General features: G+C 42.5%; 1 protein-coding gene across 2 annotated transcripts in view; it reads right to left on the minus strand.

Moving 5' to 3' along the window:
- Positions 1 to 361: 361 nt before the first annotated feature.
- Positions 362 to 20,194, minus strand: part of GPR156 (G protein-coupled receptor 156) — a 129,819-nt gene continuing 109,986 nt past the window's right edge. For both annotated transcript variants that reach the window (XM_007493750.3, XM_007493747.3), the window contains exons 9-10: positions 16,995 to 17,153; positions 362 to 5,681 (exon numbers count right to left, since the gene is read on the minus strand). In XM_007493750.3, coding sequence (XP_007493812.2) covers positions 4,296 to 5,681; positions 16,995 to 17,153 — 1,545 coding nt within the window. In that variant the 3' untranslated portion in view covers positions 362 to 4,295. The remainder of the gene's footprint in view (positions 5,682 to 16,994; positions 17,154 to 20,194) is intronic.

The raw sequence follows: 20,194 nt of genomic DNA on the forward strand, positions 1-20,194 counted from the left end.
GCGGGGTAAGCTTTAGTACCCAGAAACAGTAGCACTGAAGGCAATAACTTATGATTTATTTTGTATTATATAGAATAATCTCACCCCCTCCCCACTACAGCTAGATTGTCAATTCCTTAAGGATGAAGACTACGCCTGTGTTCAATGTTGGGCAGATCAGCTAATTTCCCTGGTCCTCAGTTCCCTCATCAGTAAAAAGGAAGGGGTTAGATTAAACATCCCATTCTAAATCCGATGCTTGCATGCCACCTCTTCCTGTCTAGCACAGTGATTTATACATAGTACTCACTTCATAAAGTTTTGCTGAATGGATAAAACTCTGTGGGTATGTATGAATGTGAGGTCAGAGCCTCAGACACAATTTGTTTTAATTCAACAAACATTTATCAAGCACTTAACATGTAGAGAGCACCATCCTTTGCACTAGATGAGCTGCAAAGATAAAAAGTCCCCAGTTCTGCATTCAAGGAGTTTGCACACTAGTGCGAAGTAAACACATATACACCAAGGACTCTAACATCAGTCAGAGTGGGGATCAGTGCATAAGCAAAGTTCAATAGAGAGGGAGGAGGGATTTGTGAAGGTGGGAATCACTTTTGGCCAGGAAGAATGGGGGATGTCTCATGGAAGAGATCATAGGACCAAGATAAACTATTAAGAAAAAGGATTTGAATAGCAATCATTCTGGTCTCTGCCAGGGAGACTTAGGAGCCTCTCAGGGATACCACTGAGAAATCTGATATGAATGGTGACATTGGGTAGGTTAGAGATTGGGAAAGTCCAGAGTCAATAACCCTGGCCACTTCTTCTTGTCTCTTCCCTTAGGTGCCTCAGTGTCTTCTTGTCCTGAAGATGGGATTTGAAATGAAACCAGATTTGGAAAATGGTTTCTCTTTTTATTAAACTACAGCTCAAACAATATAAGAACAAAATGAGGAGGAACTACAAACCCACACATTATAACTTACAAAATCAATGGAAAATAAATAACAACAACGTGATAGACTGCTCAGGAGAGTCATCCTTGGACCATTGATTCAGAGCATTAGTATAAAATCCTGGAATCTGTAGTCAATAGGGACTCAAAGACCATTTAATTTGCCCCACTCTTATTTTACAGGTGAGGAACCTGAAGCCAGTGTTAGAAAAATAGTAAGTGGCAGAGCTGATCCTTGAACTCAGGGCCTTTGGGTTGAATAGAATCTTGTGCTCCTTGCTCAATGTCATGAAGCTTTTTCTATGCCTCTTTGTTGTTAGGCTGTGTCCAATTCTTCATGACCGCATTTGGGGCTTTCTTGGCAAAGATACTGGAGTGGTTTACCATGTCCTCTTCCAGCTCATTTTACAGATGAGGAAACTGAGGCGAACAGGGTTAAGTGACTTACCCAGGGCCACATAGCTAGTAAGTGTCTGAGGCCAGATTTGAACTCAGGAAGATGAATCTTCCTGACTCCAAGTGCTACCTAGCTTCCCCATACTGTGCCTTCTACTAGTTTTCAAAAGTCACATTTTCACACTGCACAGTCAAAATGGCCAGAATCCCTTTTTACATATATGCATTCAATGTATATACATGCACACTGAAACATACCCATTCAGTGATCAACTAGGTGTGCAAATGTGACCATTAGATCAGGGAGCAAAGCTCACAAGCAGAGTATCTCCCTGGAATTCAGCTTGCCATAAATAATACGGTTACACAAACCCAGGGCTGGCAGAGTCAGAAGATAAAGACTGTAGAGTGCTGGATTTAAAGTCAGGGAGCCCTGGGTCAAGTCCTGCTACAGATTCTTACTAATTGTATAATCCTGAGCAAACTATTTGACCAGCGCAGGAAACACGGTTTCCCCATCTGCTAACGATACACTTCTCATTTCGTGGTAATGATAGCTACCATTTTTATAGCACTTTCAGCTTTGCAATGAGCTTTTTATCTCATTTGATCCTCACACCCACTCTGTGAGGTAGGCATTATTATCCTCATTCTGTAGATAAGGAAACTGAAGGCCAAGAGAGTTGAAGGGACTTGATCAGTATCATACAGTCATTATAAGTATCCACGGTAGGATTTGAACACAGGTTTTCCTAAATCCAGATTGGATATTTTATCCACAGTGATCATTAACTGCTCTATAAAATGAGGAGGTGGGACAAGATAAAAACATTACGGTGCCTCATAGCTCTACTTCCATGATCCTGTAATCCTATGAAGAAGGTCTCCCCCTCATCCCACTACATAAGGAAAAAGTCACTATGCTTTGCCTCTCTGGTATATAGGAAGAGAAGAAAAATGTTTTATTACATTTCCCCCCAAACTATTCAGATTTTTTTTCTCACAGTAGCAAAGCTTCTTTCCTTCCTCTTCCTCTTACCTTTGATGAGGAGATAAACAATTCCAAATCTCCTATTCTTCTCCTCTTCTCTCCACTCCTCTCCCTCTTTTTCTTCTCTCTCCTGTTTCCTGTTCCATAGGGTAAGAGAATCTATTCAGGCCTGGCCTTGTGCATAGATAGAAGAAAAGGTCCCTTAGCTGGTATAAAGTGTTCTGGCCTAGTATATCTTCCACACTATGCATAAAATATCCAGTTTTGTCTTAAAGAGTTAAAAATCTATGTCCTCCGTAAGTGGGCCACTGGGAAATCAACATTGATTGTGGGCCACCAACACTGGGAAATCAGGGATCTAAGGAAATGAACCCAGGGTAGGGATGGATAGAATCAAAAGGATATTGTCTAAGTTTATTTAGGATATATTTCATTGGAGGGCTGGGAAGACCAGAAGACATTATGGAATTGCTAGTGAGGGAAAGACTTGAAGGGGTAGAAAGAACCCAAATTCAAATCTTGCTATTCATAATTCCCAAGTCATAAAAAGAAGTGATCTAACTGAACACAGTCTTGAACAGGAGTGCCCTCTATGCCATACCCCCCCCCCCCAAGTAAACTATTCTCCAATGAAAGATTTTCAGGAATGAGGAAAAACCTATCATTTCCCAAGGGAGATCGGTCACTTTGGGGCAGCTCTAATTGACAGTAAGTTTTTCCTTGGACTCATCTCAATCTGTCTCTCTTCATCTTCCACCTATGGCCCCTTGGTCTTCCCTCAGGGGCCAATAGAGCATGTCTAATCCCTTTTGCAGGTGATGGCCATTCAGACACCTGAAGACAATGATTATAGTTCTCTTTGTCTTCATTTCTGCAGCTTGATCAGCATCCCACCTCCCATAATCCCACAGTATGATATGCTCTAAACCCATTGTAGGCAGAGAGGCAGAAATATGAGTGATAGTCAGTATGGTCTTCAGTAGCACCAAAATAACTTCTATTAGTCCTGCACTAAAAAAAAGCCCCATTTCAAAGATGGGAATGATTGGGAAAGAGGAGACTGCTTGAGTTTGTGTACTTATTCCGAAAATAGATCCCATTCTGCCCACAGTCTCAGCTTCATGTATCTGAACTGGCTCCATAGATTTCAGGCATCCATTTGTCCATTCATTCAATAATCAGGCACCAACAAATTCAGTGCAACCATTATAGTTTCAATACAAACTCTGTACTCACATATCATGCCTTTTACCCATGAATCTCAAAAGCACCTTATAGAACCACAGAGTTACAGAGTGGGAAGGCATCTCATCTAACTTGATGCCTCAGAAGGAAGCCACCCTTACCCTCCATCTTAAATTCAATACTGTGTGCTGTTTCTAAGGCAGAAGAACAGCAAGGGTTTTGCAATGGGGGTTAAGTGACTTGCCCAGGGTCACACAGCTAGGAAATGTCTGAGGCCACATCTGAACCCAGGACCTCTGCTTCCTGCCTTTAGACCTGGCTTTCAATCCACTGAGTCATGCAGCTGCCTCCTCCCTTTGAAGGAAGACTTTTTACAGCATCTCCACCAGGTAAGGATTCATCCCCCTATCCCGCCCCTCCTCAGGCTTCACATTCTACCCTGGAATAACTTTAGTTGTTAAGAAGTTTTTCTTTTCATTGAACTGAAGTTTTCCTCTCAACAACTTAATGATTTTGCGGACATCCCATCAGGGACTGCCAGTGATCCCCTGTGAGGTAGTGACAAGGCGGGTAACAGCATTCTAGTTTATAAATGGAAAGACTGAATAATAAAGGGAAGAAATGACTTCACCAGGGTCACACAGTGAGTTGGTCATGAACGGAGCAGTTGCTCATTAAATTCTTGCAGGATGAACTTAGGTTCATTTCCTTGGAGTCGAAAGCTTCTCCTGCAGACCTCTGGGGGCATCATTGTCCCCTTTTAAAATAGACTGGCTCTACTCCTTTTTATACCAATGTGGGTTTCAGGTCCTCTCTGAAGTTCACAATAGGCTGGGACCTGGCATACATTTTGGCCCAGTGGGCTCTGCCCTGTGGTGGTTCAGGATCATTCTCGGAGGTGCTACTGTCACCAGAGTCACTAGAACTCTGGAAGCAGATGTCACAGTAAGGCCGATGGCAGCGGCAGAATGGCTCATCGGAGCTACTGGACTCCGAATCTCCATAGTCACATAAGGAAGGCAGAGCTGGCCAGCCCGTACGCCCCCGGGCATTCAGCTGTGGCCGCTCTAGCCCTAGGAGACTCGGTGGGTTACTGGAAAGGAGAGGGCCAACTTGATGTTCTGTGGGACCAGAGCAGGAAGACTGGTTGGGGACTCCATCTCTTACTCTTACTCTGGTCCTATTATCCTCAGAATGGCTCTGCCTGTTCTCAGCTGGAGGGCTCAGACTACCTCGGGCTGGAGTGAGTAGGGAAGGCTTCCATGAAATGAACTTTTGTCCCTCAGGGTCCCCAGCCTGGAGCTCCTGGTTGAACCTATTCTCACTCTGAACCTTCAGTCCACTCTGTGTCCTGGAAACTGTCTTGTTCATTAGGCACCATGTTTGTGAAGGCACAGACCCTAGGAAACGCATGGAGGCTCGTTGAGCTGCCCGCCTCCTTCTCACCATGTACGGGCTAATGCCCATGTCATTAGAGGGAAACCTCTTTTGGGGACTGTGGGCAGCACTATCCTCCTGGTGCATGCTGGGGCTGAGACACTGAGGGCCACTGGGAGAACAAGAAGGGTTAGTTACTTTGCCTAGACTTAGTTCTTGTAAGACCTCTTGAAGCATCTCACTGCTCACATAATTAATCTTTGATGGCTGCTCATGGAATGTCTCCGAATTTCTGAGCTGCTTCTGTCTCTGAGAAATATTGGCTTTGGGATCCTGTATAAGATTCGGGCTTGGGGATGTCAGCCCCTGGTCTCCTGCTTTCGGGCCACCACTCTGGGAAACCTGTTGCTTCTGGGTGTTTTCCAAGTGTAAATGATCAAGCATATCTTCTGAGTTAGAAATCTGCTCTTGGTGTTGTGGGGAAGAGTTTTGATCCTCTACGAGATCCTTAAGACTCTGTAAACTAGTTAAGAGGGCTGGACCACATTGTGTATCTGGGAAAACAGGGCATGGTTCCCCACCAGAATCCGACAGACTGTTGAAGAGACCTTCAGCACCCACACCCCCGTGGACTTGTTTTTGATCAGCTTCTGTGGGACTAGCCTTGCCCTGAGCAAAGACAGGAGTGGCTCCTCCACTAGGATGATCATTGGTGCATTCGCCTGACATCAGTTTCATCAGTTTCTCTTTTGCATTATTCACTTGCTCCTGTAGGCTTTCAATCACAGCATTTTTCTGTAAAAATCAAAGTGAAATCATCAATGAGAGAAGGAGAGAGGAAGAGAAGAGGGAAGGAGAAAGGGAGGGAAGGGGAGGGACAGAGAGAGAGAGAGAGAGAGAGAGAGAGAGAGAGAGAGAGAGAGAGAGAGAGAGAGAGAGAGAGAGAGATGCACATTGGGAATTTTCACACTGCCTTTAATTCTGGGGTTAATAGCATATTTCCCTTACAATTTGAGTGCTTAGTTCTACAGGTGGAAGGGACTTTGGAAGAGATTGAGTGATTTACTACACACAGGTAGTAAACATCAGAAGTTTACTGACTCCAGAGCAACCTTCTATATTATCTGAGCACTAAACTCTACTAGGTAGGGCCACTTCTTTTAACCTTTTTAAGTAATCTATAAAGAAACCTCTGAGAACTCCACAAAGTCAGTCCATACCAAACAGTTTATATCTGATTTTTATCTAGCTTTAGACTTTCTACATTCTGGTGAAACTGGCACACTTAATGGGCCTCACTTATGACCTATTTCTTTTTAAATGTTTTTAAGTGAACAAAATCACTTTTCTTTTCCTCTCATCATGCCACCCCTCCCCATAACTGGGAAAAAGGAAAAATAATGCCCTTGTAACAAATATGCATAACCATGTTAAATTAATTTCAACAAAGACCAAGTTTAAAAATATGTTTTGGAGCAACTAGGTGGTATAGTGAATAGAGTGCTAGGACTGGAGTTGGGAGAACCATGGTTCAAGTCTGTGCTCAGAAACTTATTAGCTGTGTGACCCTGGGTAAGCCACTTACCCTTGTTTGCCTAGCTGTTGTCCTTCTATTTTACAGTTTTTACTGAGATCTTAGAGAGCCGAGCCTGTGGTCTCTCAAAGTTCAGAGTCCTCTGTCTAGGTGTGGTGGTCAATCAAATAAGTGGTGAGAGACACTAAATGCTCAATCCTGTGTTTAGGCATCATACAGTGTTCTTCCATGCACAGGGTTTGCATTTATTTTCAGTTCAGTGAGTACATACTTTTCTGGAAAACAATCATTTCTTAATATACATGTTTCCATAGAACCTAACAACAAAGGCAAAGCCTAAGGAGATAGTCAAGGAAACATTGTTACTATAACAGAAATAGATGAATGACATAAAAAGGGTAATCTGGAGGTTACTTCCCCCTGGCCTATGGGATGACCAACTAGGAGAATCATTGTTGTTTTTGATCAGCTTTCACAATCAATCACAATTACTTAGGAGATGGGTAACAAAACATTTTGTAGCTAGGTACAGGGTTAGAGGGTAACTTAAAGCAGACAAGAATTGGAATTTTCCTCAATTTCCAAGTGGCATTTTTCTTGTGTTTGATTCAAGCACCTGACAAAGTTGCCTGGCTATGAACCAGAGAAGCCTGTCTGTAGCTTGTGTTTCAGAGGAATGATTGATGTATCTGTTATGCTTGGCCTGCAATGGGTGTGGGACCTCTAAATGTACCTCTTCTAAGAGAAAGGAAGGAGAGGTAATGGGTAGTGATCTTTGGGTTTTAATTCTGTGAATGTAATCTTTTGAGGGGTACTATTCTAAGGGGGTTAAAGTGGGACATATATGTGTTAGCCCTGTAAGTATTTGCTCTCATATTATTTCTCCTGTATTGGGAAGAGAACAATAATCATAACAATTCCATTAATCAGGAAAGTTAGAGAGAGAAGTCATATAGAGGGGGTTCTGTGGGTGTCTTATTTTCTAGGGGCTGCTTTGTAGTCCCCATTTCCCCAGACTGAGACTCTGTCAGACAGCAGGGGTATGATGACTCCCCACACTGAGATAGAAAGTAATATATTCATCATTCTGAATTTTGCTCCTAACAAGGATTAGGATCTGAGGAGCATGCTTCAGCATTGGTATTCTGGAATCAGTGATGGTCATTACATTGATGGATTCTCAGAAAGCATTCGTTCTTCACCTCCAACTTTTAGTATCTCTTTGAGAATCCTATTAAGAGGTCTTTCTTGATTTCCTTAAGTTTTAAATCTTCTTCCCCCACAATTACTTTATATGGGTTTATCTTAGTATGTGTTAACCCTTATCCCATCAGAATAAATAAAAAGAAGAGAAATGATTCACACAAGCAAGTTCACTCTGTGATTGAGTGCCATAGAATAAAAGTTACTTGAGGACATTTCATTTTTGTCTTTGAATTTCCAGTGAATGACTACTAGCAGAATACCTTGAAAATAGTTAAGTATTTAATAAATGCTTGTTGATTTGAATTCCAAAAAGGTTAAGTGAATTTATTGTCTTATGATAGTAAATAATTATACTTAAAAACTTTATGACATTACTTTTGAGTTTTAAGAATCAAATAAAATTCTCTTTATAGAACTTAGGTTTTATGAAAGATCTTTATACAAAATTACTTAAAATCTGATCTTTAAAATTTTTTAAATGATTTTTATTCATCCTTAAAGTAATATGACTATTTCTTTTTTTTTTAAACCCTTACCTTCTTTCTGTCTTGGAGTCAATACTGTGTATTGGCTCCAAGGCAGAAGAGTGGCAAGGGCTAGGCAATGGGGGTCAAGTGACTTGCCCAGGGTCACACAGCTGGGAAGTGTCTGAGGCCAGGTTTGAACCTAGGACCTCCCATCTCTAGGGCTGGTTCTCAATCCACTGAGCTACCCAGCTGCCCCCAATATGACTATTTCTATGCCAAGGTAGGAATCAATTTCCTATTTTCCTCTGAGCCTCAGAGTTTTTTTGGCTTCAAAATAAGCCTTTTCTGTGTGACCTTGGGCATGTCACTTAATCCTGATTGCCCAGCCCTTATAGCTCTTCTGCCTTGGCACCAATACACAGTACTGATTCTAAAGCAGAAAGTAAGAGTTGTGTTGTTGTTGTTGTTTTTTAATGAGCCTTCTGAATGACTGACTAGATGTTCCTAGGAAATGAGATACCTAGCTCTTAATCCTAAAATCCCTAAAGTCTTTTTCAGCTTACATTCTATGGATCTACTCTTCTGAGTTACTTCTAACTGTGAGTCTAGGGTCTTTCCAATGTATCAAGCCCCAAATGGAGATGGGCAGGATGAGGTGATTGGTAATAACCTATGTGACATCATTGGCAGAGCTTAATTATTGAGAAGGAACAGTGGTAGAGTCTGGTTGCCACTGCTTCCTTCCCCCTTCTGAGAAGGCTGGCTTATCCCTCCTATTAACAGACAATTTCTGGAATGCTTGCTGGGGCAGGTTGAGTGAGTCACACTTTCTCAGAATAAAGAATTTGAGGAACAACCTAATGGAAATAGGTGACTGGAAAAGCAGAGTTTGTCTCCTTAAAACAGCCTAGAAGTGAAAAGGGGTTAAGATGCATGAGAAAAGAAGGAAAACTGAGCTATGCATGATTGATTATTGAATTGAAGTTAAATTCTAAAAAGGTTATGTGAATTATTAAATAATTATACTTAAAAAAACCTATTCTATAATGTTACTTTTGAGTTTGAAGCACCTTAAATAAAACTATCTTTTAGGATTTAGGTTATATGAAGGATCTTTTTACAAAATTGCTTAAAAATCTAATCTTTAAAAATTTTAAATGATTTTTATTCTGCCTGAAAGTAATATGACTCTTTTCATAACTTCTGATCCAGGTAGATATAACTTGAGCAAGGGGGAGGGGGGAGGGACAGCCTCTAAGTGGGATGGGATGAATCTGGCTAGCTATCTGTGATGCCATCAGAAAACCTGGGTTCTAATTCTATCTCTGCCACTAATTCACAATATGAAATTGTTTATGAAAATTGTTTCCCCTCTTTTAAAATATTAAAAAAAAACAACAAACAGAAATGTTTTCTCCCCTCTCCCCTTCACTTCATGGAAAAGGGAAAAAAAGAGAAAACCCAAATCTCTGTGCTTTCACCAATCTGCATAGTCAAACAAGATGGGACAAACATCTCTGGACCTCAGTTTCCTCATCTGTATAATGAGGGGATTGGAAATCTTTATGGCTTAGCATTTCAAAAGCAATAGAATTTTTCTTCCCTTTGACCTGGTAAATAAGGAACAGGGTCAGATAGGGGATGTCAGCCACCAGCCAAGGAGTTGTCTTGGGGGACATTATTGAACAATAACCTTTAGAATTTATATAGCTAAGGTTTACGAAGTGACCTATATGGAATCTGACTGGACTCTCATGAGAACCTTATAAAGTCAATGCTATTATTGTTAAAAAAAATCACAGTTGAGCAAAGTCATATAGCTTGCCCAGGGTTATATAGCTAGTAAACGTCCTAGGCAGTAGATCTTCTCTGGTCTTCCTAACTCAAGACTGATGCTATCTACATTCTACCACCTCATTGCCATTTGATCCCTGGGCATCCCTGGGCAGGGTTCTTTGGTTGGAAGTGGTAGGGGAATGCTATTATTCCACTGTACAGCAAAGAGGTGCCATGTAAGGATAAGAAGGTGAGCCATTGAACTGTTATTGGCAAATAAGTTGCATCTGATTCGCATGTGCCTTTATACATATCTGTTGTTTCCTTCACTATACTATCATCTCTTCAGGGGCAAAGACTATCTCACTTTTGTCTTTGGGTTTCCCAGTGCATGGCACATAAGTGGTGCTTAATAATTACTTATTAGGGGCAGCTGGGTAGCTCAGTGGATTGAGAGCCAGGCCTAGAGAGGGGAGGTCCTGGGTTCAAATCTGGCCTCAGACACTTCATAGCTGTGTGACCCTGGGCAAGTCACTTAACCCCCATTGCCTAGCCCTTACTGCTCTTCTGCTTTGGAGCATTGACTCCCAGACAGAAATTGACTCCCAGATGGAAGGTAAGGGTTTAAAAAAATTACTTTATTAAGATGCAGTAAAAGCTTCTGAACAGATTTTACAAATCAGTTGGGATTAGAAGATTGACTTTTTCTGGACCTAGAAAAGGATCGTTCCTGGCAGGGGGCACTATAATAATGATAAACCACTGGGCTCTGACTCTGGCAATGACAGGATTCTAAATTCATATATGACACAACACTAGTACCACGTGCCAGGGATCCCAGAGATCATCCAACTATGGCCTGTTGTTCTGTTTTTAGTAAGGTCAGGGCTGAGTTCTTTTTTAATGAAATTTTGTCATATTTTAAAATGTTCCAATCACTCATAATGGGCCATACTAAAATAAGCAGTGGGTGGGATCTGATCCTCAGCTATAATCTGTCAGTCTTTGGAAGAAGAAGAGCTAGAATGCTGAGGAAGGATTCAGATGTTTGAATCCTGGCTCTGCATCTTGTTATCTGTGTGACTCTGAGCAAGTAATTTAATTTCTTGGGACCTCTTTTTTCTCATTTGTAAAAGGAGAAAGTTGGATTAGATAATCTCTAAAGTCCTTTCCAACCCTAAATCTTTGTTTTGTGAGTAGCCTGGATGTGAAAGGATAAGCCATCAGTAAAGCTAGCTTTTGGCCGGTGCCCAGTTTGCATGAATTGGGTTTAGGGAAAATGAATGATGTTTTTAAGTCTTCAGTGACTGGGTAGAAGAGTCAAACAACAGCCAACTTTAGCCATGATGTTGGAGATGGGGAGGTGGACTTGGGGGAGAGGGAGATGAATGTTTCCATCTAAAGCACCTCTGGCAGAGCTACTAACTGTATGAGGGCAATCAAACCTCACTGTTCAAATCTAGCCCTAGATATGTTCTAGTTGTGTGACCTTGGGCAAGTCACTTCACCCTGTCTGCCTCAGTTTCCTCAACTATAAAAGGAGCTGGAGAAAGAAATGGCAAACCAGGCAGTAACTTTGCCAAGCAACCCCACATGGGGTCATGAAGAGTCACTGAAGTGATTGAACAACAGCAACATCACTAGAAGACAGTGCTTTCCATTTATAAGCCTGAAGCCTGGCTTTTTCCTTCTTCCTGTCAGATCTGGGTAATCCTCCCATGTTTGCTCAGTTTCCTTAAGCAAAGGAGATAATCCCATGAAGGTCCAGGTCACAGATGAGTTGGTGCTGTATCACACAGTAGGAGCCCTTACCTCCAGTGCAGGCTCCCCCATTTCCTCCTTTTCTACCTCCAGGCAGTAAAATCTTGGGTGTTGTCAGGTGAATAGGGATGACTCAGGCTCAGTTAGGGCAGTGTGGGTGAGTAATAGGATGCATTTAACTTAAGGCGCCTGTTCTGTACAGTACTAGTCTTTCTTCTACTTGGGTCTCTAGGGGTGGCAGGGAAAGGCAGCCCCACCCTCTCTCCAAAGCCCCACTTTCTTGGGTGGAAAGCAGAGATTGAATGGCCCAGTGGATTGAGCACTAGCCTTGACATCAGGATGACCTGAATTCAAATTCTACCTTAGACATTTTTTTCAATGGGAAGACAATGGCAAGTCTAACTTAGTAGATTTAGCCATGTCATTGAACTTAGTCTCAGTTTCCTCATCTGTAATACTAGAATAATGATAGAATAGGGCTATTATGAGACTCTGTTTGGATAATATTTGTATCCCATTTACAAATTGGAAAGCTCTATAAATGTCAAACTGGTTTTTAGTCATTTCAGTCATGTCTGACTCTTTGTGATGCCTTTGTGGGGGGGGGTTCTTGGCAAAGATACTGGAAAGATTTGCTATTCCCTTCTCTGGCTCATATTATAGAATGGGAAACTGGGGCAAACAGGGATAAACGACTTGCCCAAGATCACACAGCTAGTGTCTGAGTTTAGATTAGAACACAAGGGAGATGAGTCTTCCTGAAATAGGCTCGGCACTGTCCATTGTACCACCTGGCTTCTCCATGAATACTAGCTGCTACTCCTTAATCTCCCCATAGCTCAGTTTCTTTTCCTATCAAAGGAGGCGATTGGACTCTACGGCTCTTCTATGGTCCTATCAATTCTAAATTTGTGATATTCCGATTCTCCTGTAAATTCAATAGACTGGACTTGAAGAGGAAATTTCAACCATACCATGTTGGCGAGAGGGTCTGGGGCTGACACTGAGCTTCCAAAGCTGAGAGGTTGGCTCAAAGCAGTGTGCATCCGAGGCAGAAGCCTCACCGTGGAGCAGGGTAAAAATGATCTCCCCAGAAGCCAAGCACCGCACCCCAAGGTGATTGATGGCGGATTTAATAACGTCCAACGCAACAATATATTTCTGTCACTAAGTAAAGAAAGTAGCAGTGTGCTATCACCATGACTAGATCCTAATTAAAGGCACAAGGTCAGGCGCTGCCGTTGGAGACCAAAATCTGACCTACTTTAGGCAGCTGTCTTTGGCTAAGCCTTATTCAGCTCTGCTTTCTGCACATCCCTTTAATTGGAAGGAAAATCTCCACAGGCTTGTCTCCTAATGTAAAGTCAACCAGGAAAGGAGGAAATCCCCTTCTGTTTAGGCAGTGCCAGGGGAAAAAGGGGGAATGAATGAGTTTCTTCTAGTGGTTATTTCAAGAATAGCTTCTGCCCTGGGAGCATTCCCACCGTCAAGAAGTACACAAACCAGGGGATTTCATCCCTGCCCTGGAGGAGTGCAAAGTGAAATGGGAAGATGATGTGTGATGGAGACCCTGAAAAAGGGAGAAGTAACAATAATAATGTAATACATTCATATGAAAGGTAGGGCATAGTGGGTCAGGAAGACTCCTCTTCCTGAGTTCAAATCTGGATGCTGACTCATTACTAGCTGTGTGACCCTGGTTAAGTCACTTTATCCTGTTTGCCTCAGTTTCTTTATCTGTAAAATGAGCTAGAGAAGGAAATGGCAAAGGACTCTGTATCTGAGTTTCAGCTCAGCCACCAAATAGGAAATTCTCTAAACTCCCCCTGTAAGTAAGTCCTGTAGGGATGAATCACACACAGAGAAGCTGGCCCCTCCTAACTTTCCATGTGGTTTCTAGGAATGAAGACTAAGCATACTCCATAGGAGGAGGAGGAGGAGGGGTCACGAAGGATCAGTCACCACTGAAATGACTGAACAACAATAATAGGTAGTAGTAGATAAAGCCTTTTACCTCAGGTACTCCCTAGCTGCAGGACTTTGGATACCTCAACATAATCTCTTAGAGACTCATTTTCCTTATCTTTAAATCGAAGGGGCTAAGGTTAATGTTCTCTAAGGTCACGTCTCTTCCGGTTCTAAATCTATAAGCCGATCTAGGGTTTTTAAGTTGTCAAAATGCTCGCTCATGTGTCTCACAACAAGCCCAAGAGACAGGCACCGAAACTATTATTCTCTCTGTTTTATAGATGAAGAAACTGGGACTCAAAGAATTCCAGGGACTTACCTAAGATCACACAGATCTCAGGAGGCTTTTGAAATATTCAAGATCACCTTTGATCTAGATTGCATATGAGTCAGGGAAGGGTCAGGCTGATGTGACTATGCATTGAGGGGAGAGGGAGAGAGACACAGGGCAAGGGGAAACAGAGATAGAGAGAGACAGAAAGGAGAGAGGAGAGAGAGAGACAGAGACAAAGATAGACAGAGAGTCATAGGGAGAGAGAGACAGAGAGAAGAAGAGAGAGGGGGGAAGAGAGAGACAGAAAGGAAGAGAGAGAGAGAGAGAGAGAGAGACAGACAGACAGACAGACAGAGAGGAGAGGGAGAGAGACACAGGGGAAGGGAAAACAGAGATAGAGACAGAAAGGAGAGAGAGAAGGAGAGAGAGACAGAGACAAAGACAGACAGTGGCATAGGGAGAGAGACAGAGAGAAGAAGAGAGGGGGGGTGGAAGAGAGAGACAGAAAGGGAGAGACAGACAGACAGAGGAGAGGGAGAGAGGCACAGGGGAGGAGGAGACAGAGAGAGGGAGAGACAGAAAGGAGAGAGAGAAGGAAAGAGACAGAGACAAAGACAGACAAAGGCAGAGGTAGAGATAGAAGAAGGGGGGAAGAGAGAGACAGAAAGGGAGAGAGAGAGAGAGAGAGAGAGAGAGAGAGAGAGAGAGAGAGAGAGAGAGAGAGAGAGAGAGAGAGAGAGAGAGAGAGAGAGAGAGAGAGAGAGAGAGATGGCATTTATTTTTAACCAATGGGTTATAAATCAGGAGTGCTAAAATCCGAGATAGCCCGAGTCAGCCTGGGACTAGATTCTGGAAATGACTGCTGAGTTCCCTAATCTGAGCCTAGGGGATGTCTCCAGGGTTCTGGCAACTCCCCAAGGCACAGGCTGTGGTTGGGAGGCACACCCCACTGAGGCCCTGGAAACCCCACAGCAGACAAAAGGCTTACACTGCATCCTCCTTTGTACTTGGTCTGTGGTTCCCCTCCCCCTCCTTCAACTAATGACATCTCTTTGGGCAGAAAAGATTCATTCACCTTGTGAGAAAGATGATATACGGCGGCTGAAACACACACAAAAAAGGATGTCACAAATTACCTCAGAGGTTAAAGACTAGGTCTGTTCGGCTGCTGTGACATTTGCTGACTGAGAATGAAAAACATCTAGCTATTTTCCCCTCTTTTATGTGCTTACATATCTTCTTCCTTTTAAAGATCCTGTTTGAAGCCTCCTCACTTAGTATCAAAGACCCTCTTTCTGTCTTTGCCAGGCTGAAAGACATCTGGCTTTGAAATGAAAGCCCGAATGCTGAGGAGCTGGAAAAGAGCAGGCCTTTCTGCCAGAAAGGGTGCTCATTTGAGCAGAGAGCATGAGAGCAGAAGAGAAGGAGATCTGGGATAGAATATCGCTTTTTCTTTCCTCCCTTTTAGGCTTGAAATCTCTATTTTCCAAGTCATCAGCATGCCGCGCTCTCAGACAGTGAAAAACAAGCAGGCTCACTCTAGGGTCCTAACAGGAAACAAGGGAGCCCCTGCATTTCCCTTTCTTTCTGGAGGTGCTGCCTGGCCCACCGGATTGGAATTGAGAGTGCCGGCGGACAGATTTAGGTGGCCTCGAAACCCCTTTCAGATCGAAATCTGTGACCGTGTGATACTAGTGTAATAAAGGCTCCCCTCCCCACTTGCCTGATACCAGGGAGTATGCTCAGTCTCCATTCCTAGAGACCACATGGAAATTGGGGTGGGGCCAGCTCCTGGTCAAGTATGATTCATCCCTGAGGGACTTAAAGGGAGAACTGAGAGAATTCCCTAATGGGCTGCTGAGCTGAAAGTCAGAACCTTGGAAATCCAGAAAGTTCAATTCTTGGACTTGTCCATTCTGGGCTAACTCATTTGCCTCAGATGAGGAAAGAGCAAACGCGGAAGGAGCAAAGGCAGCCAGAGGCCCCGAAGAAGGCGCACCTTGTGTTCCTGGGGTGGGGTCCCCCTAAGATGGGGAAGGGAAGAGAAGGACCCAAGTTTCACAGCACCCCCTGGAAAGTCAAAGCTGAGACTAGACAGAAAGGAAAAGGGGCATGATAATCCCTTTCCTATTTCTACCAAGTCCTCAGCTCCTCTGACTCAGCAGCCAGTTAGGGAACTCTTTGTCATCTCCCATTGCAAGCCCCTCAATGAGGAGCCATAAACAGCTGGAAGGTGCCCCCACCCCCAGCCTGAAAGCTTCCATGTGGACACCCGGCAGGCCACAGAGAATGCCTAAGGGGGAAAAGAGCGAGAGAAGGAGAGAAGAGAACCACTCCGCTATGATTCCATTATCCCATAACTTTAACCCCTGAACAAAAGATCGAATCATGTTACTCCTGGAGAAGCTAAAGCATCCTATCACAAAGAGCACACACACTCAAAAATGGGCACTTGTTTATGTCTTCTGTTGGAAATAGAAAATATAAGGGAATTTTTTTGAATTTTAATGAAAAAAATCTGAAATGAAAACAACAACAATAAAACATCCTTATGTTTAATTTAGCCAGTGTAAATTTCTACGGGCAGCCCCCTTTGGTCAGCTCTTGCTCCTTTCTAATGTACCTGATGCTGACCTCACTATGTTATGTAATGCTGACACAGCCTGGGAAAAGTAACACTTGGACTCTTAAATAGATATCCAGGCTTGCCTGGAGCATTGCCAGTGGCAGGCCAAAAGGGAGAAGATGCTAGTAGATTGCCCATCTCCTCCCTCATTCTGAGCTGACACCACAGCAGAGGACCCTGATTACTTTTTCCTTCCCTCCTTGGCTCTTACCTGGATCCAAGGCTAACATCATGAGGGCTGTAAGTAAGGCACCGACCACTGAACAAAAGGCAAATTTTGTCATTACTCTTGATAATGCCACTGATGAACAATAACCCATCTCTTTGCGTCACTCTATCTCTGATGCTGATTTCTTGTGGACATCAAGGGGAAAGTGAGGCTACTTAAGAAATGGGGAGAGAGAGAGTACAGCAATACAGTCACTGATAAATCAGGAGAGAGAAGGGTTTAGTTAGGGCTGCTTTTTGTTCTGATTCAGCTGTCCAGCCTACCTACCTCAGTCAGGAGTTTTTTCATGGAGTTCTTCTCCCCTATTAGATGGTAGATCTGTTCCTCACTATATGGGGCATGGAAGCTTCTGCTGGGGCTGCTGAAGTATTTTGCCATATGGCCAACTGTTTGGTTTTCTTCATCAAATGGCTTCCACTGCTTCAACTGTTGGGCAAAAAAAACCAGACTTTTTATTCAGTTGCACACTCAGAAACTAGTGCATGCCAGTGTACAGACAGACATACACATCTTCCCACCTCTACATACAGAAATGCAGTCACAGAAGCACAGCACAGGGGCTCTCAGAAAACCATTCTAGTTCTGAAGCATTTGATGTGTCATCATCCATTGGAGACTACTATTCTGTTTACTTTACTAGGGCAACAGAGGATATATTAGTTTAATGCAAAAGCCAATATGTCTTCCTACTGGCAACTGAAATCAGTATAATTAAGCACAAGTCCAAAAGAACTTTCTTCCCTTCACAATTAGTGAAAAGCTAATGCTTGACGACATCTAGTATTCTTTAAAAATATGGAATGCATCACAAATTTACATGTTATTTCTGTGCAGAGGCCATGCGAACCTCTGAATCATTCTAATTAAAATTAGAATTAAAATCAATGTTCATGCTGCCAAAGTAAGGACATTTTTTTTAAGCCCAAGGATAGATGTGTCTACACTAGTCCTAATTCAGTCACTCATCATGGTATGGAAACGACCCTGGGTTCTTTAAGGGTATGCCAGCAAAGTGTACTCTAGCAGTTCCTACCAAGCTGGAAGAGTTTCAAGTAAGAGTCTGGCAATGGGATGTACGTCTGCTATCCCAGGACCAGGTCAGCTAAATTTGGAGAGGCTCATCACTAAAAAGGGTTGGTTACTAGGTGACAGCAACTCACAACTCCACCTACTAAGGTCTGAAGGGCTTGCAATGTGGGTCAGCGAATAGATTACCCATACTAATGATATCAGAGATCTCTTGAATTATTGAAGGGAGGATATGTGTGAAGAACATCTGTTATGCCTATTTCCCACCAAAATGACAGAAGACACAAATCATTAGAGAAAGAAGCTAGAGGATAAAAGCCTTCTCTTATCATGATGGTTGAGTCATTTCTCAGTCCTGGGGTTCAATTTCTTCATTTGTAAAATGAGAGGGTTGGACTAGATGGGCACTAGGTTTCTTTTAACTCTAAACCAATGATCTCTCCTATTAGTCACTCAACAAAACAGAATGAAAGGAAATCAGAATTAACATATTATGCCACTTATAATGCATATAGTCATTCTATAGTTGAAAGTATATTCCAAATATAAGAATATTTGCCCAGTGAAATCCTATTTGTGTATCGTTCCCCTTATTTATTCCACATTTTACTAAGCAGCAACAGTATTTTCCTTCTGAGAACATTCTTTGCCTGATGAATTTAGGCAGGACTCAAGGGCTGTACTTTTGCCTTTCTTTATATGTCCAGAACATTGCCTGGCACACAGCAGGTGCTCAGTAAATGCTTGTCGACCAACTATCTAACTGACAGAAAGAAATCAACAACCCCCAGCCAATTGTTTTTAGACTGGTTGACTGGGCAATTAACTATAGTAATGCAGGGAGAATATCCCCAGAGAAGCAAATCTGGAGGAATAAATAATCTGAAGAAATGGAAGTCTAATTAGTGTAATTCATCAACAAATCAGCAAGCATTTATTAAGCACCTTTAAAAGCCCACCTTTGTGTTAGATGCTGGGATAGAAAGTTAAAAATTAATTAGTTCCTATCTTCAAGGAGTTTATGTTCAACAGGAAGACATATAATTGGGTAAATATATGTGGTAAATACAAAATAATTTTTTGCAGGGTGGAGACACCAGCAGCTGGGGACATAAGAAAAGATCTCATGTGGGTGGTGGCACTTGAACTGAGCTTTGTTGGGAAGTAGAGATTATAAAAGGCAGAGATGGGGGTGGCATTACATAGGAGAATCTGGAGAAAGTCACATGCCTAGGCTGGGACTTGAGGGGCACTGTTGCCACCTGGTGGATGCCCACCGAGAGAAATGTCAAATGAGTCCATGGACGCTGGGGATCCACTTTGTTTTTTGGTCACCTTGGCTTACCTATGACCCTTGTCCTCAAATATTCCCAGGACCTACCAGGAAGACTGAGATACCTGGGGTCCAAAGAATGATATGATAAGCTAGGTCAAGGGGATCTTAACTCATTTGTGTCATGGACCCCACTTTGATATTCTGGTGAAACCAATGGACCTTTCTCAGGACAGTGTTTTTAAATATAAAATAAGATCTATAGGATGACAAAGAAGACCTATGTATTGAAATACACTTATCAACATATTTTTTTTTAAGTTTCCAGACCCAAGGTGGAACTCCTAATCTAGAGGCTCTAGGGCAGCCTGATTTGACCTGTTTTACCTCCAAAGTTGGCCACACATATCCAGTAGTACATCATGATAGTACATTAGCACCAGGTACTGAAACAAGTAGTTTGGAAGGCTCATTGCAACAAAAACTGATAATTTGGGGATTGACACCAGTAAAAACTGGCCAATAAACATTCAGTTATAAAATGCAGTTAGGGGGATGCATGCCTCTTCAGTAGTATCATCTGGTTTCACTGAGCCCTTCAGAACTTACCAATGGTTCTCTGGATCAGACTTTACAAACAGATTTCTCCAAAATTAGTCAGTAACATCCACCCTCGGTTACAAAGTTGTAGCTTGAGACTTAGAAGAGAGCTCTGAAGCCTTTTAGTTCAACCCTTTTATTTTGCAAATGAGCAAACTGAGGAATATGGTAGTGAGGTGGTTTGGCCAAGGCCAAGGTGGTAGACAAGAATTGAATATGGGTCCACAGAATCCAGAACTAGTATTCTTTCCACTACCCCACACACTTTCAGTTGGATAACAAAAAAGAAATCATTTCTCTGATCCTATATGTAGCCCTTCTTTCTGTGAAATTTTGTTGAAGTTTTCCCATTTGCCTGGAACAATTATTTAAAAGCGAACACTTTATGACATCTATCAGCATTAACCATAATTCGTTGTCTATAAGAGAAGGTTCTATTCAACCAAAAGTCAATGCTGCGCCATTGAGGGTCACATGTAAACAAAAAAGCAAATTATGCATAACTTTAGTTTTTTGAGAGAAATGTGGGGTGTACAATTTACAGTCATATAAAGTTGAGAACAGG

The sequence above is a fragment of the Monodelphis domestica genome, chromosome 4 (genome assembly GCF_027887165.1).
Source record: "Monodelphis domestica isolate mMonDom1 chromosome 4, mMonDom1.pri, whole genome shotgun sequence".
In the NCBI taxonomy this organism is placed as follows: domain Eukaryota; kingdom Metazoa; phylum Chordata; class Mammalia; order Didelphimorphia; family Didelphidae; genus Monodelphis; species Monodelphis domestica.